We start from the raw sequence: 25,724 nt of genomic DNA on the forward strand, positions 1-25,724 counted from the left end.
AGCAAATTTCTTGGGAAGGAAGACCCTCCAGGTTGCCTGAGCTGCACGAGGCCCAATAGTAATTTACTGGCTCAGAGTTTTTGGGTTTTGTTTTGTTCATTTGTTTTAAAGCAGTGGGAAGTATTGTAAGTGCAAGTGAAAACACCCCGGGCTTCCAGATGCCACTGAGATGAGATGAAAGATTAGAAGTCAGAGGTAGGGCGGTGTCCCCTGCCATGTTTCAAAGCTCTATCGGGGGCAACATATGCATCACCCTCCTGGGAATTACAGGGGGCTGTATCCTCACACGCAGACCTCAGGTGGCATCTAGGGGAGACTGTGGCCCGCTGTCCTGGAGGGCAAGCTAGGGAGCCCTCCCGCGCGCAGGTGGGCGGGCGGGCGCGCGCACTGGGATGCGGGGCACCGAGGCGAGTACCGGCGCCGCTCCCGCCGCCCCTCCGCCCAGCCCGCCAGGGGGAGCGAGTGCGCTCGGCGGCCGGCTGCCCGGACTGCGGAGCCTGCGCGGGCGGCGGCCGGCGACTGCGCCCCGCCGCGGCGCACCCGCGTCCCCACCCTCTCGGCGCCCGCCCGCCCCCGGCGCGGCCCTTCCCGCCCCCTCCGCCCCCTCCCGCGGCGCCATGCGCAGACTCAGTTCCTGGAGAAAGATGGCGACGGCCGAGAAGCAGAAGCACGACGGGCGGGTGAAGATTGGCCACTACATCCTGGGGGACACGCTGGGCGTCGGCACCTTCGGGAAAGTGAAGGGTGAGGACGCCCGAGTCAGGGCGGACCGGGCGAACGGCGGGCGACCGCGCCTTTTCGCACTCCGCATCCTTCCCCGCGCTCGCCTTCCGGGTCTCTGGGCTCCGTATCCCCGCTCCGGGCGGCGCTGGGAGCGGAGCCCGAGGCCGCCGCGGGCTGGGGAGCTGTGGGGTCCGCTGCGGTGTGTGGGGGGGGGGGCGGTCGCTATGGCGACGGCGCGGCGCCCGAGGGGCGGGGATGGCTCCCGGTGCAACTTTCCCAGGCGAGGAATTGGGCACTGCACGCGTGGGGGGCGCACGGCGGGGACGAGGGTCTATTCTGCTCTTTGATCTCTTGGCGCACAGCCAGCCCATCGCGCCTTGGCGGTCCTCAGAGTTGTTGAGGGCTGCCTCGCTTTTAGGAGGTTGTCGACTGAAGTGCTTCTTCAGTTTTACTTGAAACGTGTTCTTCCAAAACTAAGGTAGCTGTGGAGATGTCTTTCAGCAATAATGAGAATTCCCCCCGTAAGGACTGCTGGTCTTCATCAGGACTTTTGATGGATATCGTGTGAACTGGTGCCGCGTTTGCTATGCATGGTTTACAGTCGGACACCGAGTCTGCTTTTTAGTGTTTTCGGTTTCGGAAGGTTTGTGGTTTCTGATAGCCATACCCGGTAGGTATTGCATATGTTAGCTCCAGATGGTATTTATTAGCCTATTGATACCGCTTATTCTCACAATATATTTATATTTTAGTAATTCAGTGCCCATCTCTTGGACTTTTTGTTTGTTTTGGTAGAATATCTCCTGTTAATGTGTAAGCAAAAGCACAAGCATTTTGTCATCCACAAACTTGCTCTCTAGCCCACCAGCTCTGATAAGGAAAATTCTGATTGCAACCGTTTTGAGGTGGACTTTTTCCCCTTTAAAATATTTAAACTTGCTATTAAGTATTTAGAGGAAGGAAGTTTGGAACGGATAAGAAATAATTCATGCATTGGTTTTGGAGAAATAATAGACTATGATCTGCATATAGTATATCCTCTTAGTAGGTATTTGATTGAAATAAAAAGTTTGTCAAAAGTTACACAGAGAGCTAGCTGAGTTCTGTTCTCCCTGGAGGAACAGAAGAACCCTTCCTTCTCTTGCCCTTTCCCAGCCTGAGAACTGAAAGTTGCTGGGTAACCCTCAGGGGAGCAAATGCATAAACCTCCTTAGGGAAATTAGCAAGCCCAGCCAAGGGCGGGAGGGGCAGGTGAAGTCTAGGGCAGCTTCACTGATTGTGGTAGGCCAGGCTGGCTTTGACCTTGTCATCCTTCATGCCTCAGCCTCCTAAGTAGCTGGCATCAGTGTTTTGTTTACTTTTAGCTAGGCATGTTCCTTGTTTGCCATGATAAAGGGCTTTTTAGTTTACAAGTATTGGTAAGAAACACTTATTAATGCTCTGATGATAGTGTTAGGGCAGGCTTGAACTCTGACCGCTCCTTCTGAGGGTTCAGCTTGGAGTGTGGTGTCTGCCATTCCTCTGGCAGAGACCAGAGTGGATCAGACAGATAGGAAAGGAAGAAGAGATTGTTTTCAGTTGGGATTTGACCTGGAAAGTAACAGTGACGAATAGTGACTCTGCTTTTCCTTAACCTTCACTTCCCCACCCACACAGTATTCTCTTGAAATACTACACTGTCAGTCATAAGCCTCCCCAAATAGAGAGGGCTAGCGTGAGTCAGAGGATCATCGGCTTCATGGTTATAATTAAACTTGCCCTTAAATTTTTAGTTGATGTTGGTTTAAATTTTCAGCCAATTCATTTTAAAACTGTTAAACACTTGGGATGCTTTTTTATTTTTTATTTTTATTTTTTGTGCTGATCCTCTCCATAGCAAGGAATGTCTGGACTGCTGTGTGTCATTTGGTTTGTGTCAGAAAGGGGGTTAGCATGTAGCATGACCATAGGAATGTCACCCAAGTTTGGATGTGTGTGTGTTTTGGAGGGGCATCTTTTTTCTTTTTTTGCAATACCTGGATGCAGTGTATACTTATGCCTATGCTTGCTCTTGTTGGAGGGACACTATAAAGAATGAGTATTGTTAGGTGGGAGAGAAAATGAGAGGCAGGAGTGCACAACCATTGTAGGGGTCATATTGATAATTAACCCTAGTATTAACTTGACAAGAATTCATATGTCAAAATTATTTATTTTTATTTTATGTACACTGGTGTTTTGCTTGTGTGAGGGTGTCGGATCCCCTGGAACTGGAGTCACAGTTGTGAACTGCCTTGTGTGTGCTAGGAATTGAACCTGGGTCCTCTGAAAGAGCACCCAGTACTCTCCCTACTGAGCCATCTCTTCAGATCCCATTTCTGAGAATTCTTAGAGCTAATAGCATTATCCATAAATTTAATCAATTAATTAATTAGTTGGCTTTTTGAGACAGGGTTTTTCCCATATAGCCCTGGCTGTTCTGGAACTCACTCTGTAGACCAGGCTGGACATGGACTCAGAGAACCATTCTTTGCCTCCTGAGTGCTGGGTTTAAAGGTGTATGCCAAGGCCCGCCCCAGCCTTAAGTTTTAATTGAGACAATGTTGAGTACATTTTTCAAGTATCATGTATGTTGGTAAATTTAACATTAAAGATCTAACAGAAGATGTGATACAGATAGATGGTTAACTCACCAGGGTGATAGGCAGTGCTTCCAGGGAATTTCAGTGTGTTTTGCTAGTCTTTTTTCTGTTTTCTGTTTGTTTGGCTGTTTTTTTTTGTTTGTTTGTTTTTTGGTTTTTCTTTTGTTTTTTGAGACAGGGTTTTTCTGTGTAGCCTTGGCCATCCTGGACTCACTTGGTAGACCAGGCTGCCCTCGAACTCACAGCGATCTGCCTGCCTCTGCCTCCCGAGTGCTGGGATTAAAGGCGTGCGCCATCAGGCCCGGCGTTTGGCTGGTTTTTTAGAGTCAGGGTTTCATTTAGCCCAGGCTGGCCTCAAACTCACTATGTAGCTGAGGATGATGCCCTTGGTTCTGATGCTTCTGGGCTTCCAGGCATGTGTGCCACCGTGCCTTGTTCTGTATAGTGTTAAGGACTGAACCGAAGGCTTCTTGCGTGCTAGCCAAGTGCTCTACCAGTCAAACCACACGCCCAGTCCTAGAATTTTAACTTTGAGGTTAAATTAATAGTGGTTATCTTGTTATGAAATAAACAGTAATGAAAATATTGGTGTTAATGAATGATAGCATTTGGAGGGGAAAGCTTCAACAGAAAATTAGGGTTTGGGATTGTGCTTGAATTATTATTTTCAGTGTATTGTTTTCTGTGTTTGTCAAGGTGTTCGTCTCTATTCCATTGCATGTCATTTCCAACCAAATGCATGGATGACCAGAGCCATGTTACTGTAAAGGTACTGTAACTGGCAGTTCTTGAGAGTTTTTATAGGCTGGACATGTCTTCAGCAAATAAGTTACTTCTACATATAACCTGTTAAGTCAGTGAGGATTCCTACATTAGCTGTTATTTCAGGTAAATAGGTACTCTTTTCTTTGAATGAATCAGGAAAAATTCCTTGTTCAAAAACTCTACATATAACAGGTATGTATACATATGTTATATATATATATGTGGCATGAGCGAATCTTTAGAAAATAAAGTTAGTCATCAGAGATAAATTGTAGAGCCAGTCATGGTAGTACATGCTTGTAATCTTAACATTGGGGAGATGCAGGCAGGAGGATTAGGATGAAAAACCGTTCTTGGTGAGTTAGTGAGTTTGAGACCTGCTGCGGTTACGCGAGACCCTGTGTCTAGAAACGAAAAATACAAGTTCATGTGGTAGAAGACTATGTACAGTCTGATATTTATATACATTACAAAACACTTGTCTAATGCTGGTATAAATTAATACTATCCATAGTGGGTGTGTGTTCGAAAGTTAGCCTAGCAGTGGAGCTTGTAGGAGTATGTAGCAGATGCACATGCTTGGAACACTGCAGTATTTGTGACTGTATATATAACATGGATGTGTAGAATTAGCTGGGTGTGGTAGCACACACCTGTAAGCCCAGTACTTGGCAGATAGAGGCAGGAAGATTCAAGAGTTGCAGGATAGCTTCTTTCTGCTAAATAAAAAGTTGAGATCTTGCCTCAGAAAACAGCAACAATTACAACAAAAAGTTTAGAAGTAACTTCACACACAGACACACACACACACATAGACACAGACACACACATATTTGTGCGTGCCCGAGTGTTCGTGCCATAATGCATATGTGGAGGTCAGAGGAAAACTATGAGGGAATCCTTTCTCGAATTCTTCTTTCCACCACGTGGGTCCCAGGGATCAGAGTCAGGCCTGTAAGAGCCTTTGCGCATGAAGGAAGCCATCTCCTGGAACCAACTTTTCTAAAAGGTGAATGGTTAAATTCGTGTCTCATTCAGTGAAACGTTTTTGTAAACATTTAGTGGGAGAAGTAAGGAACTTAATGTAATTTAGAGAAGCATTTTCCAGAATATTTTAAGAGCAAAAAGTAATGGGTAACTGCCATTTATGTATAAAAGGCAGAGGCATGGATAGCATGTCCCCATGCAGATAAGCATGGAATAGCTGTCATCTTTGCTCCAGAAACAAGGTAGCCAAGGATGCTGTATGTTGTGTGTGCATCCTTTCTCTTCTCTGCATGTACCCTCGTCATGTAAATACCTAAAATGTATGGAAAGAATGAGATGTTGCTGTGTTTTAATGGATTTATACTCACATAATAAAAATATGTTGGTGTGTGGGAGAGGGACACAGAATTCAGAGTTAATGGTCACTTCTGGGGAGAGATGAAGAAAGGCTCTGGGAGGTCAGATCTAAGACTTCAGATATGTCTAATGTATTGCCTAAGCTGGTGGCACTTGAGTATTTGGTATGATTTTTTTTTTTAAAGCCTTACCTTTTCATTTATTAGGTGTGTGTGTGTGTGTGTGTGTGTGTGTGTGTGTGTGTGTGTGTGTGTATTTGGCACTTGTGTAGATATTAGAGAAGAAATTCTTGGAGTTGGTTCTTTCCTTCTACCCTGGGGCTCAAGTTATCAAGCTTGAGTCTCACCTGCCATTGGTATGTTTTGATATGCCCTAAAGAAATCTTTTAAACTCCCCTCTCAGTAGGATTAAACTATTTCCTAACACATTTATTAGTGGAATTTTCTTCTAATAATAGGAAGGAGACAGACATGTTTAGGTAGCTAGAGTGCATTTAGGGGGCATTTCTCTCTCTGGCATCTCTAGCCTGTTAAAATCCTTTCTTTGGAAATAGGATCTTGTTAACACTTCAGCATTTTGTATCTGAATCGATCATTTGTTGACAGTGTTTTGTGGTTAAATAGTGTCTCTGTAGAGAAAGCACTAACTTTGTAGTTAGTTCATCCTTAGCTGGTTGACCTACTGCTCTTGCTAGGCGACCTTGAGGTGTGGCTAATGCCTGTGTTGCAGTGTGCTTAAAAGCAACCTTGTAGCACTGTTGAAAACATAGTAACAGTCTGAAAAATACGACTTAAGCTTTGATTAAGGGCAGGCGGCCCCCTCAGGGAATATAGACTCTTGACAAAGTCCTTTTATTCCATTCACTGATTGACTGGACCAGCAATTCTGGGGAAAAGCAATTACTTTGACTTCGCCTGAGTTTACTCAATAGAGAATCTTTAGCCCCGTTTTGAGAAAACAGATCTGATTCTGACGCTATGCCACCTCCTCCCCTCCTCTTCTCGTTGCATATAGTTGGTAGGAAAGAGTAGATAGCTTGAAAGACTTGTAGTCAGAAGAATATAGAACTTGATCAGAATAACTGTACTGTGGCAAATTACAGACCCCAAGAGGCCCAATTTTTTAAAAACAGTATTTTGTTCAGTCATACCACAGCTTTTAAAAGATTTATTTGTTATGTATACAGTGTTCTGCTCTTATTCTAGAAGAGGGCACCAGGTCTCATTACAGCTGGTTGTGAGCCCCCGTGTGGTTGGTGGGAATTGAACTCACGACCTTTTTGGAAGAACAATCAGTGTTCTTAACCTCTGAGCCATCATCTTTCCAGTCCCCTACTGCCAATTTCTTTATCCTTAAAATACCATGCAGGGCAGACTTCCTGTGAGGTCTGAGATAGTGCTGAAATGTTGCCACTCTGTTGAAGGCAAACATTGCCTTAATATTAGCAACATTGTAATGCCATGGTTTGAAATGGCTGCCTTCACCTGGGCCCAAGGAAAAGGGAAGGATGGGGAAACTGAAGGGAATACCTCTATAGCTTTTGTTTTTAAAGACAGGATTGTTCTGCTGTAGCCCTGGCTGTCCTGGAATTCTCTGTAGACAAGGATGGCCGTGAACTCTGCAATCCATCTGCCCTGAGTGCTGAGATTAAAGGTATGCACCACCATGCCAACCGAGAGAGAAAAATATTTTATGATCATCTGGTTGAAACATTGTTTAAAAACTTGGGAGAGAGTAAAACAAACAAACCAACCTCCTCCCCCAAGCAACAGCGACAAAAATCTTGGGAGAGAGAAGTTTGTATTACTATTATTTTTTATTTGAGTTTATGTGCGCTAGTGCACTTTTTTGCAGGGTCTCTCACCTTAAGTCAGCTCTCACACACTTGGCTAGTATAGCTAGCTAGCCTGTTCTACGGGGTCAAAGGGTGTCGAAGTGTAGAAGGACCTACCAGTGTGCAAGTTACCATCTAGCAAATGGCAGAATAATTGGTTGCCATCCTCTTAGCCTGGTTTTATTGTATAGCCTAGTCAGAAAGAGGTGAAATGAAACCAACAGGGGGGAAAATTCTATGATTCTTTTTGCTAGAGGCACAACACTCATATCCAAATCCAGTGCTCTATTGGCTGGGATGGAGAAGTAGTTACTGCCCTGTTGCTGTGCAGAGAGACCGTGACCAAGGCGACGTATAAAGGAAACCATTTTATTTGGTTTCACAGGGTGAGTGCATGACCATCATGGTGGGCAGCATGGAGGCAGGCAGGCAGGCAGCAGGCAGGTAGGCTGGCAGGTAGGCAGGCAGCAGGCAGGCAGGCAGCAGGCAGGCAGGGAGGCAGCAGGCAGGTAGTTAGGGAGGTAGGCAGGCAGACAGCAGGCAGGCAGGCAGGCAGGCAGGCACTGGAGCAGTAGTGGAGAGCTTACATCTGACTCATAGGCAGGAGGAGTGGGGGCGGGGCAGACAGAGACAGACCGAGAGACAGACACAGACACACACTAGGCCTGGCATGGGCTTTTGGAACCTCACAGTTCACCCCCAGCGACACACCTTCACTTACAAGGGCGTATCTCCTAATGATTCCCATATAGTCTCTCCAAGAACCAAGCCAACCATCACAAGAAATACCTTGTTTAAGGTTTTTCCCTTTTTGTTTTTTAACTGTAGGATTCTTCAGAACCTTGTTAATAAACATAATAAGACTATAGAAGGGAGAATGTACATCTTTCCCAGGTTTGGGAAACTGCTTTCTGTGGAAGCTACCATCCTCCACATACTGCACATAAAGTGAAATATAGTTTATGCTTAAACAACATGACTGGAGAAAACCAATTCCAGTTCTTTTAGCTGTATGACTTTTCTTTCTTTTTTATTTTTCCTGAGACAGGGTTTCTCTGTGCAGCTCTGTCTGTCCTGAACTTGCTTTGTAGACTGGCCTCAAACTCACAGAGATCCACCTGCCTTTGCCTCCCTGAGTGCTGGGGCTACAGGCATGCGCCACTATGCCTGGCTCTTGTTCTCTCTTCTTTAAAGGATTTAATAAATTAATTTATTGTGGGTTTTGTTTTTGTTTTTTGACGCAAGGTCTTTCTACACACATCTGGCTGTCCTGGAACTTCCATAAAGATCAAGTTGGCTATGAACTCACAGAGGTCGCCTGCCTTTAGTCCTGAGTTCTGGGAGTAAAACCATGTGCCAGCATGTATTTTGTTTTTGACACTGAAGTTTTTGGGATAACTTTTTCTTTTTCTTTCTTTTCTTTTCTTTTTCTTTTTCTTTCTGGTTTTTTGAGATAGGGTTTCTCTGTGTAGCCTTGGCTGTCTTGGACTCCCTTTGTAGGCCAGGCTGGCCTTGAACTCATAGAGATCAACCTGCCTCTGCCTCCCGGAGTGCTGGGATTAAGGGTGTGTGCTACCACTCCCGGCTAGACTTTTAAATTTAAAAGCTAGAAATAAAAGATTTTGAAAATGATAGTTTTTTTTTTTTTAAGCAGACAAAGCTTATGTTCTAATATAGGAAAAAGATAAAATGAAAGAGTGAAATTTTAGAATAAAATTTTTTATTATTTATTTCTTTATTTTGGTTTTTTCAAGATAGGGTTTCTTTATGTAGCCTTGGCTGTCCTGGACTCATTCTGTAGACCAGGCTGGCCTCAAACTCAACAGTGATCTGCCTGCCTCTGCCTCTCCAGTGCTGAGATTAAAGGTGTGGGTCACCACACCTGGCCTAGAATAATATTTTTAATTTATTATAATTTATTCAGATTACATCCTGCTTGTTTTTCCCTGGCTTGTATCTTCTCCTTCCCACCCACCATCCCTCCCTCTTCTGCCATGTTCCCCTCCCCTAGAACTCTGATGGAACCGGACCTCTTCCCCCACCATATGACTACAGCCTGTCACATCTCGTCTGGGTAGCCTGCATCCCCTTCTTCTGTGTGCCCGCCAGGCCTACCTACCAAGGGGAAATGATCAAATCGGGGTGGGGGACACCAGAGTTCATGTCAGAGGCAGACCAGGCTCCCCCTGCAACCATGGTGAATGAACTGTCCATTGGCTGTATCTGGCTGGACATCTGTCATTCCATTGATTGCCAGGGATGATTCTGCTGACCTGGCTGGATAGGCAGGTGACCTCTTCCTCACCCCTGTCTAAGAGGGCAACCTTACCAAGGAGGACTGATCTTCACTCAAGGGTATACTTTAGTTTCATTCTCCTGCTAGAACCTCCAAACAAGCTCAAGGTCCATTAGAATAATTTTTTTTTTTTTTAAGTATGGGAAAGTTCAGTCTATTTTCTTCTTCTTTTTCTTTTTCTTTTTCCCCCTTTTTTTGTTTTTTCGAGACAAGGTTTCCCTGGGTAGCCTTGGCTGTGCTAGACTCTCTTTGTAGACCAGGCCGGCCCCGAACTCACAGCCTGCCTCTGGAGTGCTGGGATTAAAGGCGTGAGCTACCATGCCTGGCTCAATCTATTTTCAAAAGTTCAGTTTACTGAAGATGCTTTTGCTATGTTCAACTTTTATATATTTTATTAGGAGGATGCATATATATGCATTATCCTGTGCAACTTCTTTTTATGATTTATCTTTTTCTAAGGGTTACTTTTATTTTCACTATCATTATTTGAGATAGGTTTTTCACTTTGTATACCAGGAGTCCTTGAACTCAGAGATCTGCCTGCCCCAGCCTCCTGAGTAGTGGGATTGATGGCGGGCATTCCATGCCTGTCTGTTTTATTATTTTTAGTTAATATGTATGTGTGTGGGTCTGTACTTGGAAGTGCTCGTGCCTGCAGAGGAAGCCAGAAATCCTAGGTCTCTCTGGAGCTGGAGTTACTTGGTAGTGGTGAGCAGCTCAATGTAGGTGCAGGGAAAAGCCTGATGCGGGAGCTGAGAACAGAACTCAGATCCTCTGCAAGAACATCATGAGCTCCTAACTGCTGAGCTGTCTCTCACCGTCTCCCAGATTTATCTTTTGTCTATAAACACACTGGAATGGGCTGGCATGCTGGCTCTGTGGGCACAAAGCCTTGCTGGGCAAGCCTGAGGGGCCTGAGTCTAGCTCTGGAGCCTGGGTGGAGGAGGGAGTGGACTTCTGAAGTTTAGCGTCCGACCTCCACATGCGTGCTGTGGCACCAGGATCCCTGCACCCACACACAGTACCAATACATAAATAAAAACTTTATAACACGTTTAAAGAGTGTTATTGACGTTTCTTCTCTTGGAAGAAGCATGAAGTTTGTAGCCCAGTCTGAGTTGAGCTTTGCCTGTGTCACTTCACCAGCTGTGTTGCTGAGGATCAGTCATATTTTTGTGTGCTTCAGTTCTCTGTAGCGTCATGTTAGTAATACCAGTGTTCCAAGGTTGGCGAGAGTTAGAGTATGTTTGTGTACAAAGTGATGTAAAGGACTGGTGCTGTGTGAAGGAGCGGCCTGTTGAATATTAACTGGTGAGGAAGTGGGCTGAACTTTGGAATCCAGAAATCTCAGACTTGGTGCTTGGAGTGGTGGGTTGGCATGGTGGGATTTAAGCTGATGAGAGGGAGGTGTCAGAGGCTCTTACTTAGCCCTCACTGTGTGCCTTGAGAAGGGCAGGCTGCTGACAAGTAAACAGAAAGCACACCTCAAGAGCTAAGATCCACAATGGCCGTCCAGGTGTTCAAATGGGAGCTTGAGGGCTGATTAAACAGAGGTGGGGACTGGCTTGGAGATATGGAAACTTACCCCTAACTACTAACAGCTACAGTTGCCAGGCTACTCACATGTCCTGGGCTGTGTGCAAGGTCCTTTACAAACACTGCTCCAGGAGTGACTCTGGCCGCCCTTACAGAGCAGGAGGTCCCTTTTACAGAGTTTGATTTACAATTCAGAAGTCTGTTAAGTACCTTGAAGGAGGAACACCACCTGGGGCTACAGAATCTAAGCTTTGTCACACACTGCCTTCTCTGCTGGAAGGGAAGCTGGGTGTTCAGTCTGTTCCTGTGAAAGGTTGGATCTGCAATGCCTAGTACTTCCTGTTGCTCTCCCCTTGGATTTTTTTTTTTTTTTATAACTGAAAAGAATATAAAACAGTAAAACGTGAAAAATGGTGGCTATAGAATACCTTTTGTTTTATTTTTTTCTGTAGCCTGCAAATGTGGAAGCTGGTGTTTATTCTTTGAGTTGATTCCAGCATTTCTCATAGTCTTCCTGTGAGAGTCTGTTGTATTGAAACAACAATGGAATTAAACTGTTTCCTGAAATTAGTCATTAGGAGATTTGCAGTCTTTTGTTCCTACATAATAAGCTGTAATAAACTGAGAAACATTTATGCATGTTTTTAGTTTACTCTATAATTCAATTTGGAGAACTGCCGGTTTCTTTTTAAATAAAGGGTCACCTTTAACTCTCAAGACACTTTGTTTGTTTCCTTAAAGTGTACTACTGGTTCCTTCAGCCGTGCCTCTCAAACAACAACAAAAGGAATTACTATGGTGATTTTCTGCTAAGCAGACAGAAACCCAATCCTATCACTGTCAGTTGCTCCCTTTCTGTTGAGTTCACTGGCCTCTGTGTCCTGGGAGGTTTGACTGCTACTGTAGCCCCTTCCATCTCCTTAACTGCTCACTTCTTGTTTGAATACAGTTGGACTTAATGTGATTTTGTTGTTGTTGCTTTTTTAAAAAATTTAAAATCGAGCTGGGCATGGTGGCGCACGCCTTTAATCCCAGCACTCTGGAGGCAGAGGCAGGTGGATCGTTGTGAGTTCGAGGCCAGCCTGGTCTACAAAATGAGTCCAGGACAACCAAGGTAACACAGAGAAACCCTGTCTCGGAAAAACAAACAAAACAAAACAAAAATTTTAAAATCAGGAACCCCACCCTCCATTTTTGCTCAAGTGTGTGTGTGTGTGTGTGCGCGCGCGTGCGTGTGTGTATGTGTTAGAGAAATCTTTTTTCACATCCTGCAGGAGTCTATCTCACCTTTCTTACCTGTGAGATGGTGGTTGAACTCAGGTCCTCCTGCTTGGAGGCAAGTGGTTTACGCACCCACCAAAGGCCCTCGAGTTGTTTTGAAAGTGAGAACGTATAAATCAGCACTCCTAATGATTTATAGTTTGCTGGAATGCTCAAGTATGAGAGGTTGTGGTGTGTGTGATTGGATATTGGCATCATTTGTTTTGTGTCTTTAAGAGGACGGCTTTTCCAGTTTGCAGGTGAAATGTCATTCTCCGTACTGAAGTTATATACTTGATTCCTGTCCCTTGGCAACCTTTATTGTCTTGTTATGTTCTCTCAGTTTTTAGTATCTGACCATAAAGTGTGTCACGTTGTTGCTCTGTCTTACTGCCTTTTAAATGACGACAGTGGTTCTGTTGTAAAATTCTCATTATGTCCTTCGTATCCCTGCATTCTTAAAAAGGTGTGTGTTTGTGTGTATAGAGGTATGTGCATGCATGTATGAATTTGTATGTGTGTGTGTACGTGTATGTATGGATCTGTATGTGTGTATATGGATGTGGGCATGTGTATGGATGTGCACCATATTGAGGGGCAGGGGCACACACCCACAGGAAGTCATAGACAGCTTTAAGGAGTTGATTCCTTCCTTCCATTGTGTTGGTCTTAGGAATTGAACTCAGGCCATCAAGTTTGGCAACAAGCAACCTTACCTACAGAGCCATGCTTGATTTTTTTTTTGTTTTTTTTTGTTTTTTTAAGAAAGGGTCCTACACATTAGCCTGAGTTGGCCTTGAACTCATGACAGTCCTTTTGTCTCAGACTCACAAGTGTTGAAATTATAGGCATGAACCACCATATCTGGCTTTTCTTTTAAATGTCAGTGTGATGTATCCCAGGCTGAACTTGGGCTGACCTGGAAGACCAGAACTTCTAATCCGCTTGCTTCCACGTCCTGTGGACTGGAACTTCTAGAGTGCACCATCACACTCAATTACACAGTACTGGGGATCACACCCAGTGCTTGTCCCCCCCCCCATCCCCCCCAAACAGGGTTTCTCTGTGTAGCCTTGGCTGTCCTAGATTCCCTTTGTAGACCCGGCTGGCCTTGAACTCATAGTGATCTACCTGCCTCTGCCTCCTGAGTGCTGGGATTAAAGGGGTGTACCACCATGCCCAGCTAATAACCATTTTTTTTTTTTTTTTTTTTTTGGTTTTTCGAGACAGGGTTTCTCTGTGTAGCCTTGGCCATCATGGACTCGCTTTGTAGACCAGGCTGGCCTCGAACTCACAGCGATCCGCCTGCTTCTGCCTCCCGAGTGCTGGGATTAAAGGCGTGCGCCACCACGCCCGGCTTAAATGGCAGATTTTTTTTGTTTGTTTGTTTTTGTTTGTTTGTTTGTTTGTTTGTTTTTTCGAGACAGGGTTTCTCTGTGTAGCTTTGGCCATCCTGGACTCACTTTGTAGACCAGGCTGGCCTCAAACTCACAGCGATCCACCTGCCTCTGCCTCCCGAGTGCTGGGATTAAAGGCGTGCGCCACCACGCCCTGCTATAACCATATTTTATAAGTATCAATTTCCAAGACCTTGAAAACTTTATTACTCACCCACTGGAGAAACTACACTTGAGAAATTGTCCTGCGACATTCTAATCACAGGGGACAGGAAGCTGCTGGCCTTCCATGTGGTTTAAAAGGGTTTCCCCTGGACTTTCAAAGTAGCGGTCAAAAGGCCTTTGGGGATGTAAAATCTCCGAGTTTAGACGGTGCCATTACTAACAGTGTGCTTCCTATCTGTGCTATGCAAGCATTTACCAACTGAATTGTATCTGTGACACTGCTTTGTTATTTTGAGGCAGGGTCTTGCTGTGTAGCCTGGACTAGCTTCAAATTCTTGGCAGTCTTCTTGTCTCAGCTTGCTAGTGCTAGGATTACAGGTGTGTGCCACCACTCTGGTCGCTTTTTGTGTATGTGTATGTACATATATCTGTTTTCAGTTGCAGGTATACATGGGTGTTCAGGGGTGTGTGTGTGTACAGGCTAGGGGTCAACCTCAGCTTTTGTTCCCTGATAGTGGCCACCTTGGTTTTTGTTTTTGTTTGGTTTTAGACTGTGAATGTAGCTCTGGACAGCCTAGAACCCACTATGTAGCCCAGGATGGCCCACCTACCTCTGCCTCCTCGGGATTAGATGTGTCCACCTAGTTTTTTGAGATAGGGTCTCTCACTGGCCTGGAACTCACAGGCTAGTCTGACTGTCTTATATGAAATGCTAAGTACATAATCCCAAGTGAGCCAAAGGGAGTGTTCAGAGCCTCCTGCTCTAGGTCCTTACTTGATGGAATAAATCCTATCTACCACTGTTGTGGAGAAACCTCAGTGGTTTCTGAAAAACATTTATATTTGTGTGTGTGTGTGTGTGTGTGTGTGTGTGTGTGTGTGTGTGTGTGTGTGTGTAGGGGCATGTGTGCCACAGTATGCTTGTGAGAGGATGGCATTTGGGAGTTACATCTCTCCTCCACCACATGGACCCAGGGATCAAACTCAGCATGTCACGTTGGCAACAGCTGCCTTTGTCTACTGAACCCTTCCCTGGCCCGCAATTGTGTGTTTACGTTACTTGGGTTGAGATGCAATTGAGGAAGGCCTAGGAGAAGACTGGTTGGATTGTGATGAAGTCTAGGCCCAAATGGATCGCTTTCCAGAATTCTTTCCAGGCTTGAGTTTGCCATTATCCTGCTATGTACTGGCTCCCAGTAGTGGCTCAGTTGTACAGCTAATGGAGAAAGGGTTTCCACTGGGACAGAGCTTGCAAATTTGGGGGACAAATGAGATCAGGTGTCAATAGACTAGTTCTCAGAGAATAGGTACTCCCTTTTAGGATATAACAGTTGAGCTACTGTACTTAGTTATACCTAGCCAGTGTCTGAGACTGGTGATTTGACACTCACTTCAGCATTTTTCCTCCTGTATCTCCCCTCTGTATTTTTATTTTCCTAATATATTTATAATCATGTCCAAAAATTTGTTTAGTTTTTCCAGCATTATGACTGCATAAATAGTAATTACTAGATTAATACCATAGGTTTTTTTGTTTTGTTTTGTTTTGCTTTATTTTTTTAAAAAGTTTTTTCTAGGCAGGGTTTTTCTGTGTAACGGTCCTGGCTGTCCTGGACTCGCTTTTGTAGACCGGGCTGGCCTCAAATTCACATCTATAGGCCTACCTCTGCCTCCCAATTGCTAGGATCAAAGGGTGTGCCACATGCTCGGCCATAGTTTGTTTGTTTGTTTGTTTGTTTGTTTGTTTTTCTTTTCTTGGTGTTTTGAGTCATGGTCTCACTATGTAGCTCTGGCCATCCTGGAACTCACTATGTGGACCAGGCTGGCCTTGAACTCAGAGAGATCCACTTGCTTCTGCCTCCTGAGTTCTGAGATTAGAGGCATGGCTAGCCTCATAGTTCATTTCTTATAGAACTTTTAATTTTTCCTGGCTTAAGTTAATGAATTACTTAATTTTCTTTTCTGATTTTCTTTGAAATTAAGGCTGTTTCCCACATCTTGTAGTACTTTATAATAATTCATCCTCTCAAATGATATTTCATACTTTTTGGACAGGGTTTCTCTGGGTAGCCCTGGCTGTCCTGACACTCTCTATGTAGACCAGGTTGGTCTCAAACTCAGAGATGCCCCTCCATCTGCCTTTCGAGTGCTGGGGTTAAAGACATGTGCCACCACACTAGGCTCTAATATTCCATACTTTCAAAGGTGTGAGGGTTCTTGCTCTTCCCTCAAAATAACCATCTTGGTGCCCCTCTGCTATTTCATCTGAGTTTGCTACTGTCCAGACCAATACGTGTATCCTTGTAGCTTTCTTTTTCTTTTCCCCTAGACAAGGGATCTCCTTGTAGCCTTGGTTGTCCTTGATTTGCTTTGTAGACCAGGCTGGCTTGAAACCAAAGAGGAAAACCTGCCTCTACCTCCCTGAGTGCCGGGATTAAAGGTGTGTGCCTCCATGCCCAGCTGGGTGTTTTCTTAATTTTCCTCTTTTATTGGATTCCTGTTTTGGGGGCCAGGGCTTTTTGGGGAACAGAGCCTTATGTCACCAAGGCTGGTCTTGAGTTATCTTTTTAGCCTAAAATGACCTTAAGCTCGTGTCATATGTTGGATAATTCAGGCATGGACTAGTATGCTTGGCTTTGCTTGCTTTTTGAGGCCGTGTCCCTGTCCTGTGCTATAGCCCCTGTTGGCCCGGAACTAGTCTCAATGCTCCCAAGACTAGGAGAGCTAGCCTGAGCCAGCACACTCAGCTTTTTTTTTTTTTAAAGATTTATTTATTATTTATACAGTATTCTGCCCACATGTGTGCCTGCCCACCACAAGAAGATACCAGATCTCATTACAGTGGTTGTAAGCCACCATGTGGTTGCTGGGAATTGAACTCAGGACCTTCGGAAGAACAGAGGGTGCTCTTAACCTCTGAGCCATCTCTCCAGCCCCAAGTACACTCAGCTTTTAGAGCTCTTCTGAGCTAGATATATCTGTTGTTCTTTCCATTCTTATTTTGATGGGATCTATACTCTCCCCTAGGTTCCTGAGAAATGCTACACACATACTAAACTCTAGGTGACTTTGCCTCAGGAGCAGTATCTGAATTCTTCTGTACCCATTAATTGTCTGGGTAGGCATAGCACTGGGCAGGCTGGTTTTATGTACATGTGTGTTTTGTCTACATCTCTGTCTGTGAGTGCCAAGTGCCCAAGGAGGCTAGAAGAGGTTATCTATCCCCAGGAACTGGAGTTGTAGATGGTTGTAGGCTGCCACTTAGGGGCCAGGAATCGAACCTGGGTCCCTAGAAGCTCAACTGGTACCACTGCGCCATGTCTTTAGCATAAAAATCACTTATTTTTAAATGCCTTTGAAAATGGAAAACTACATACCATTGAGCCAAAACTGAAAAAAAAAAAAACCCAAAAAAAAAAAACCCCAAAAAAAAAAAAACCAAAACCAAAATCAACAGAAAAGTCCCAGGGTCTGTTAATGGTAAGGAGAGCATGCCAGTGCCACAGGGGAGCGTGCTTACTTAGTTTTGTGTGTGCACATAACGTTGTATATGCCAGTCCACAGGATGTGGCCTGTTTTATCATTCTCCACCTTAGTTCCTTGAGATGAGATCTCTCTCTCTCTCTCTCAGTTTTTTGAGACAGGGTTTCTCTGTCTAGCCTTGCCTGTCCTGGACTCACTTTGTAGACCAGGCTGCCCTCGAACTCACATCAAGTCACCTGCCTCTGCCTTCTGATTGTTGCGATGAAAGTTGTGTGCCACCATGCTCTGCTGAGAGGATATCTCTTATTGAAACTGGAGCTAGTTGGCGAGCGAGGAAGCCCCAGGGATGCCTTGCCTGCCCAATTGCCCTCTTTTTCCCAGAGGGCTGGTTATGTTTTTCTTTTCTTGGTTTTTTTGAGACAGAGTTTCTTTGTTTTAGCCTTGGTTGTCCTGGACTCAACTTTGTAGAGCAGGCTGGTCTCGAACACATAGCAATCTGCCTGCCTCTGCCTTCTGAGTGCTGGGATTAAAGGTGTGTGCCACCACGCTCAGCATGTTTTTGTTTTTGAAGTGTGGGCTGTGAGAATTTGAATTTAGGGCCTCTTGCTTGTTCAGCCTTCACTGGCTGAGCCTTCTCCCTAGCACTGCAGGGCAGTTCTCTGAAGGGAACACTGCGGGGCAGTTCTCTGAGGAGAGCACTGCAGGGCAGTTCTCTGAGGGGAACACTGCAGGGCAGTTCTCTGAGGGGAGCACTGCGGGGCAGTTCTCTGAGGGGAACACTGCGGGGCAGTTCTCTGAGGGGAACACTACAGGGCAGTTCTCTGAGGGGAACACTACAGGGCAGTTCTCTGAGGGGAGCATTGCAGGGCAGTTTTCTGAGGGAAAGATGGATCTATTCTATGTCATATGATTTTTGTTTTTGTTAAAGTTTTGAGACAAAGTGTTACTACATAGCCCAGGCCTGCCCTAAGTTCTCAAGTCTTCCTGTTTCTGCCGCTGCCTGTTGGGATGCCAGCTATAAGCTACCATGTGTGGAGCCTTATCATATGATTTTTAATGATGGTGTACCAGTTTCTCTATCTGTGAACATCTGTACCAAGTGTCAAACAAAAGACAGTTTGATTTTTTTTTTTTTTTAAGATTTATTTATTATTTACACAGTATTCTGCCCACACGTGTGCCTACCCACCACAAGAAGGCACCAGATCTCATTACAGGTGGTTGTAAGCCACCATGTGGTTGCTGGGAATTGAACTCGGGACCTTCGGAAGAGCAGATGGTGCTTTTAACCTCTATGCCATCTCTCCAGCCCCCAAGACAGTTTGATTTTTATATGTACAGTAGTTTAAACATGAGCAATATGTTAAAACATTTTGAGTACCTAAAGCACACAGGAAGAGGAAAGAATTTTTCCTATCTCCCATAACTGTTCCAACTCTGCCCCGCCCCTGTGAAAAACTTCTCTTAACGAGTGGTTCCTTGTGTTTTTCTCCTCCTACCTTAAGTCTTAACTTTCAGGGGTATGTTTGGGGGATGGGGGTGAGGGGGTGAGGCAACGTGCTAAAGTATTTTCTCGGAGTGCTTAGCTTACTGTTATAATATACTGAAGTAGATTATCAATCCAACCTGGTACTAATGTATTAAAATTATCCCCCTGCAGTGGGCAAGCACGAACTGACCGGCCATAAAGTCGCCGTGAAGATACTCAACCGGCAGAAGATCCGAAGCCTTGACGTGGTTGGGAAGATTCGCAGAGAGATCCAGAACCTGAAGCTCTTCCGGCACCCCCACATCATCAAACTGTACGCCTGCTTCTTAACCGGGTCCTCCATCCGCTCATCCCCTCTATCCACCGGCCTAACATGGCCGCCTTCCGGTTCCCGAGGCTGGAGGGTTCTTCCTGCTCCTGTACCCAACCCCGCTCCCTGCCAATTACAGAGCCCTCCCTAGTGTTCTAACGTGGTTTATGTCACGCTTATTCTTGTTCTTCCTGATGGCTGGATAGAGGCCCTTTTCATAACACTTTGTGCTTCTGGTTTTAAGTCTAGAACCAACTGCTGGTTTTCTAGTAAAAAGTCTCTGTAGCAGATGCTTGACCCTGCTTGGTCTCCAGTACTCCTGAAAGGAAAAAGAGAGGCAAAATATTCTTGATATACAAATTTCAAATTTCCACAGGATGGGAGTTAGGCTCACGAGAGACTACACACTAGAAATGATTTTCCCAACCCTGCTTATGCTTGACCATAGCGGACTTTGAGAAAGGCCGTAGTATTTCGGAGGACAGCAACCAGAAAGGTTGCTTTGGGTCCCCACTGTGAGGCTTAGAGGCAACTCATTTCTTATCCCTGTGCTGCCGTGTAGGCTATAATTTAAACCTGCTTGGACTTTTCTGTTTAACTGGCTGGCTCAAAAATTGTTTTGCTTTTATCTCTCATGTATTAAGGTGTTTTGAACTATAGTATATGCTGATGGCCCCTGAGAGTACACTTCTTGCTTTAGACCCGGGCCCTATGCCTGCTGTCTATAGCCTCACTGGCTTGTCTGCGAGGTGTTGCAAAGAGCTCTGTCAAGTCTCATCTCTGTCACCTTCTTAGATCTGCTTGCCACAGTGTTCTCACCACTACAGTTAATTGCCACTTATCCCCCAGATGGAAACCTAGGAACATCACTAACAGTCCTGTTTGTCCCTTTTCCCAACAACATCCCATCTCTTCCTTTAGAATGCATCTCTGATCTGGTCCTCAGTCACTGCTTTATCACTATCATATTTGTCTGAACCACTTCTCTTTCAGGCTGCTATTGCAGCCTCGGCTTCTTTTCAGCATTCACTCAGTTCTTTGTACCACTGCCGCTTACTGTTGAATATGCAGTTCGTGTGACTGCTAGCATAAAACCATCCCATAGCTTTTCATATTCCTTTAACTAAAAGCCAGAAGTCTTTTCTTGGCTTACAAAGTTCTACATCTTTGGCCTCCAATGACTGACTTCACATCCTGTCTCTCTTGCAGCTTCTTTTGCTCTTGCCTTACCATGAGTACCAAGCAGGCTCCCACTTTGGCCTGTGCCCTTGCTGTTCCTCTGCCTGGGTCGCCCGCCCCCCTGCATCCCCCCCTCCCATAATGTAGTCTGCTCCTTACTTTCTGACTTCCTTCCTGACTTCTTCCTTCCTTCCTTCCTTCCCTCCTACCTTCCTTCCTAATTTCCTTCCTTCCTTCTTTCCTTTTGGCTCTGCTCAGGAGTACTCGGTGGCCTTCCTGGAGACCTCTGTATAGAAGAAGTGTTTGCTTTCTTTTCTCCATCGCATGTTCTACCAGTAGATAATGCTTATTTATTGTCTGTTTCCTGGCACCTGGAGCAAGAGCATCACAAAAACAGGACATTGGCTTTGTTCCCCCACAGTCTTCTAGCATGTAGCACAGTACCTGGTATATTAGAGGCGCTTAGTGAATCTTTACAGAATGGATGAATACACATGTGTTAATATTAGTAGATAATGTTTTCTCTCACCAGGTACCAGGTCATCAGTACACCATCTGATATATTCATGGTGATGGAATATGTCTCAGGAGGAGAGCTATTTGATTATATCTGTAAAAATGGAAGGGTAAGCAGTTCTCATTTAATCCTGTACATATTTTGTAACTCCCTGTACCCCTTACAGCATTAAAATGTTAGAAAGCAAGTTTTAGAGGTCTGTTTAGTAACAGTTCCCCTAGCTGTCTACTTGTTTAGAATCACAGGCACAGGACCTCAGCGATGATCCCCTGAGCCCATGTGCATAGACATAGATGTTAAGCCTGTTTGTTAAGGATTTGTTCAAGGTCACATGGTTTATTAGTGATAGAGTTCACTTAAGTCCCTAAGATTCATAATCCTCAGATTATGTTTTGGGGTATACAAAAAAAAAAATTTTTTTTTTTTTTTTTTTTGAGAAGGTCTCACTATACCACCAGGCTGGCCTCCAATGCATAGAGGTCTCCCTGCCTCTGCCTCCCGAGTGCTGGGGTTATAGGGGTGCCCAGCCTATGCAAACCCTTTTAACATGCTTTCTAAAATGTATTAAGTACTTAAAGATGTAGGCCTTGCTCTTCAACCCTGGCCACATTTAAGTTGTATTCATTTCTTTGGTTTCTGAACTCTGATGTCCCTGGAGTAGTAAGAAATAGGCTTTTGAAGGAGTTAGGAATTAGACAAAAGACCGAGGAGGCATCTGAGTTAGGAACAGGAGTCCTGAGTGCTTTGCCCTGCCTGTGCTTACCCCCAGGTTATCTGATTAGCACAAGGCCCTTCTAAAAGACCCACGCCTGGCTCTAAGAACAGAACTTTCAGACTAACATTGTTTGCATTATTCATTCATTCATTTTACACAGTGCATCTCTTTACTTTAATCAGCCAAACTCATTAACCAAGTTATCTTTACTTATTTCTCAACATGGCCAAATTCTCTTTAAAGTATTTCCTTTCTCATCCTTCAAGGCCCCACTCCTATGCTATCCTAAATTAATTAGTGTCATTTTTTTTTTTTACCTTTTTTCTCCCGTTTCTCATTTCTAGTCATTTTGCGCTCCGGCATGGGGCTGTCTTTAGTTTTGGATGCTGAGCTTTGAGCTGTCACATGCTTGTATTTCAGATCTCTGCCTTGTTTCTGAGATTTCTTCTAGATGGCTGCACAGACTGACCTTATCTGCTCTAGAAAGACATTTTGGTTTTAATTGTCTTTTGGCTCCTGTACTGTTCTGTTTTCTGTGCTTTCTGCTTACCTCCCCTTTTCCCCTGCTCACTTTATTTTATTTTTTTTGCTTCATGACTTCCTCAGCTATCTGGTGATTCTTGGCCATCCACTTAGGTTTAAGAATGAAGTACCAAATGCTAGGCTCGTGTATGTGTGAGCTTTATTGGCAGCCACCAGGTTGAGCTGTTGGAGACCTATTAATTTTGGTAGGGTAAACTGCTAACAATCAGAAGTATTTTTCTTCTCCATTTGATTTGGTGTTTGGTTTTTTCCTATATTCCTGAAGGTTTTGGCTTGGCTGTTGTAACTGAGTTGGGAGGTGGTGTCAAGTTTCTTTTGTTAGTGGCGATTGTCACTTCATCCACATCCTTGTGTACAGTGCCTTATTCCTGCCGCTGTGCCCTTGAGGACCATCTGGCTGTGCCTCACTTGAGTAGCCACAGGTCTTACTCCCCACTGGTGGAGAATTTAAAGCTTTCTACAGAGGCCAGCTGTCTTGTTTCCAGCCCACCCCTCACTCTGCCTCAGAAAGTGGGTACCTCTTTCCTCAGCTTTCCCAGGATGCCACATGCAGATGTGTTTGTTTTTTCCTCTAGGCTTTGCTTTTGCTTTTCTCTTTGTACTGTCTACACACTTTTCTTGATGGCTGCTGTCTCTCCATCCTTTTGTTTATGGAACTCTTGTATTGCTCACGGCATTCTACTGCCGATTCATGGAGGGGCACAGGGACTTGGCAGTGATGGTTACAGGCTGGGCATACGCCTCCACTTTGTTCACCTTCCATTTCGTCTCTGCCAGTCTTTGTGCTATATTTTTTGTCAATAAACTGCTTTTCACCTTTGTAGCCTTTCTACTTACTTTACATCTTATCATTTGTTAGTTAAATTTTCTCTTTCATATTCTTTTAAAATAAACAACTGCTGGAACAAATAAAGGTATTAGATTGCAAAAGTATTAATGCATTTTTCTTGAGGAAGGGTAACTTACAACACTTCAATAGCAGTTTTAGTTTTGCATTCAGTGAAATGGTTGGTATATCTTTGTCCCCTTGTTTTCCATGCATTGTGTAGAATTCTGGATTTAGAATGCTAACTCATGACCTACTGGAGAATTGCATGTGAAAGTCCTCGCCAAGGGGATCAGCAGCTTATTTATTAAATGCGCTGTCCTGGAGCAGATGTAAAACCGAAGTAATTATCACTTGTTGAGCAAACATCAGAAAATATGGAGGTTTCTGATGGTTATTTTTAAAAGATTATATTTAAAAATTTTAGTTGTAGTGTAAAATATAATTTTTTTCCTAGTAAACATGCAAAAGGTAAATGTGTTAAGGATTTGAAGAGAAGGCTCAGCAGTCATGAGGGCTTGCTGTTCTTCTAGGGGTCTGGAGTTTGGTTCTCAGCACTCTTGTGGGTTGCCTTCCCACTGTCTCCGTTCTCAGAATTCTTGTCTCTGTAGGCACCTGCATGCAGATGTATACACATGTCCACATGTGCACATGTCCACACACACGCACACACACACACACACGCACACACGTCCGTGCTCATGCACAGATAAAACTTAAAAATATATCTTAATTTCAGAGCACAGGTTATTGTTGAGTTGTAGCTCGTCACGCTGTTTACCTGTCACCCCTTCGTAGTCTAAAGTAGTCCCCCATCCCAGCATCACTTTCTGTATTTTTTTCTTTCCTCTTTTATCGATTAGATTTGTGCTTTGAGTCTTTCATCATGTGTCATGTGCCTTCTGTTTATTCTTACCCCCTTCCTCTCTTGTCTCTCTCCCACTCCGCATCCTCACTCTTTCCTGCAGGTTCCCGTCTCACTTGCATGACTTTTGTTTTGTCTTGTGACCCACTGAGTCTGACTAGGAGCATTTACTTGACCATGAGTTTGGGTCTACCTTTTTCTCCCCACTGTTCACTAATGTAATTTTCCCCCCTTATTTTTGTCATCTAGAGTAGGGCCTTCCTTTCGTTCATTTCTGTATTATGGATGTCTAACCTGCATAGTGTATCGAAGGGGTTCAATAAATATTTATTAAAAGCGAAGGATAAAATATCACTAACTCACACTGAAAAACCTGCTGAGTTTGAGGTATTAGTTGAAACTACTAGAAATGTCCATGAGCCGCAGACAAGTTTCTAGGTGTAGTCTATGCAGACGACTGGATCAGAAAGTTGAGTTGCTGCTCTGGCCTCTCGGCTTGTCCGTTGTTGCATGCAATCCTTCCCCATTTCAGAAGTAGCTCCTGGGTGAGGTGCACTCAGAAGGTTCCGGGCTTTGGCAGTTTACAGGCTGGGGAGCTGTGACTAGGAAAGTTCGCTGAAAGACTCAGCTTAAAATACTTTTCTGCTTTTCCTAGCTGGATGAAAAGGAAAGTCGGCGTCTGTTCCAGCAGATCCTTTCTGGTGTAGATTATTGTCACAGGCATATGGTGGTCCACAGGGATTTGAAGCCTGAAAACGTCTTGCTGGATGCACACATGAATGCAAAGATAGCCGACTTTGGTAAGGACAGTTTTAACTAGTTAATAAGTAAGTCTTCGGATGGTGTTTATGGGGGATGCTGAGAATCCCATTCTACAAATGAGCCTACAGAACAGAAGCCAGTGAATTATTCTTCTAACCTTTTTTTTTTGTTTGTTTTTTTTGTTTTTTGAGATAGGGTTTCTCTGTGTAGCCTTGGCCATACTGGACTCACTTTGTAGACCAGGATGGCCTCAAACTCACAGTGATTCACCTGCCTCTGCCTCCTGAGTGCTGGGATTAAAGGCGTGCGCCACCACGCCCGGCTACTCTTCTAATCTTTTTTTTTTTTTTAAGATTTATTTATTATGTATACAGATCTCATTATAGATGGTTGTGAGCCAACATATGGTTGCTGGGATTTGAACTTAAGACCCTTAGAAGAACAGTCAGTGCTCCTAACCTCTGAGCCATCTCTCCAGCCCCCTATTCTTCTAATCTTATGTCTTCAAAACTAGGTATAAAGAGATTTAATTACTTTGTGCTCTCTTCTCCTCTTCTCTCCTCACCCCACCTCATGTACACATGTCAGAGGACTGCTTTTGGGGTGTTTCTGTTCTTTCACCATGTGGAACTTAGGGATTAAGTCAGGTTGTCAGGTCTTCTGAGCCATCTTCCGGGCCCTAAAATTCAGTTTTGTGATAGTAAATACTTCAAGCTGTCAACTCTAGACAGATCATTTGAAAAGAAGTGACTGTTATTTGTAAAGAAGGTAGCAACTTTATTTCTAAAACGTTCTTTTGACCAAGTATGGATAATATAATGGAAAGTAAATGGGATGGGATTTATTTAAATGTTATAAGGTAGAATTTCAGATGTAGTAGTAGCACATGCCTTTAATCCAAGAATTCCAAAGATGGAGGCAAGTGAATTCCAGGCCACAGTGGGCTACACAGTGGGCTCTATTTCAGAAAAGAAGAAAATAAAATACCGAAGTTACATGTGTAGGTAATTGTTCTGGGCTTTACTTTTGTTTTTATAGACTTCCTACTAGGGCTGGTAGAATTTTTGTTCATCTGAGACTCTTCTGTCTAGCAA

The 25,724-nt window shown here is 44.3% G+C and overlaps 1 protein-coding gene across 2 annotated transcripts in view; it reads left to right on the top strand.

The window, feature by feature from the left end:
• The first annotated feature begins 594 nt into the window (after positions 1-594).
• The window catches only part of Prkaa1 (protein kinase AMP-activated catalytic subunit alpha 1), a 35,095-nt gene continuing 9,965 nt past the window's right edge, over positions 595-25,724 (top strand). Inside the window, exons 1-4 of one of the 2 annotated variants that reach the window (XM_051150908.1) lie at positions 595-744; positions 19,085-19,226; positions 20,935-21,028; positions 24,524-24,668. In XM_051150908.1, coding sequence (XP_051006865.1) covers positions 618-744; positions 19,085-19,226; positions 20,935-21,028; positions 24,524-24,668 — 508 coding nt within the window. In that variant the 5' untranslated portion in view covers positions 595-617. Of the gene's footprint in view, positions 745-19,084; positions 19,227-20,934; positions 21,029-24,523; positions 24,669-25,724 lie in introns of those variants that run through there. The other variant, XM_051150909.1, reaches the window with a different exon arrangement.

Source organism: Acomys russatus, chromosome 9 (genome assembly GCF_903995435.1).
Source record: "Acomys russatus chromosome 9, mAcoRus1.1, whole genome shotgun sequence".
Lineage (NCBI taxonomy): Eukaryota > Metazoa > Chordata > Mammalia > Rodentia > Muridae > Acomys > Acomys russatus.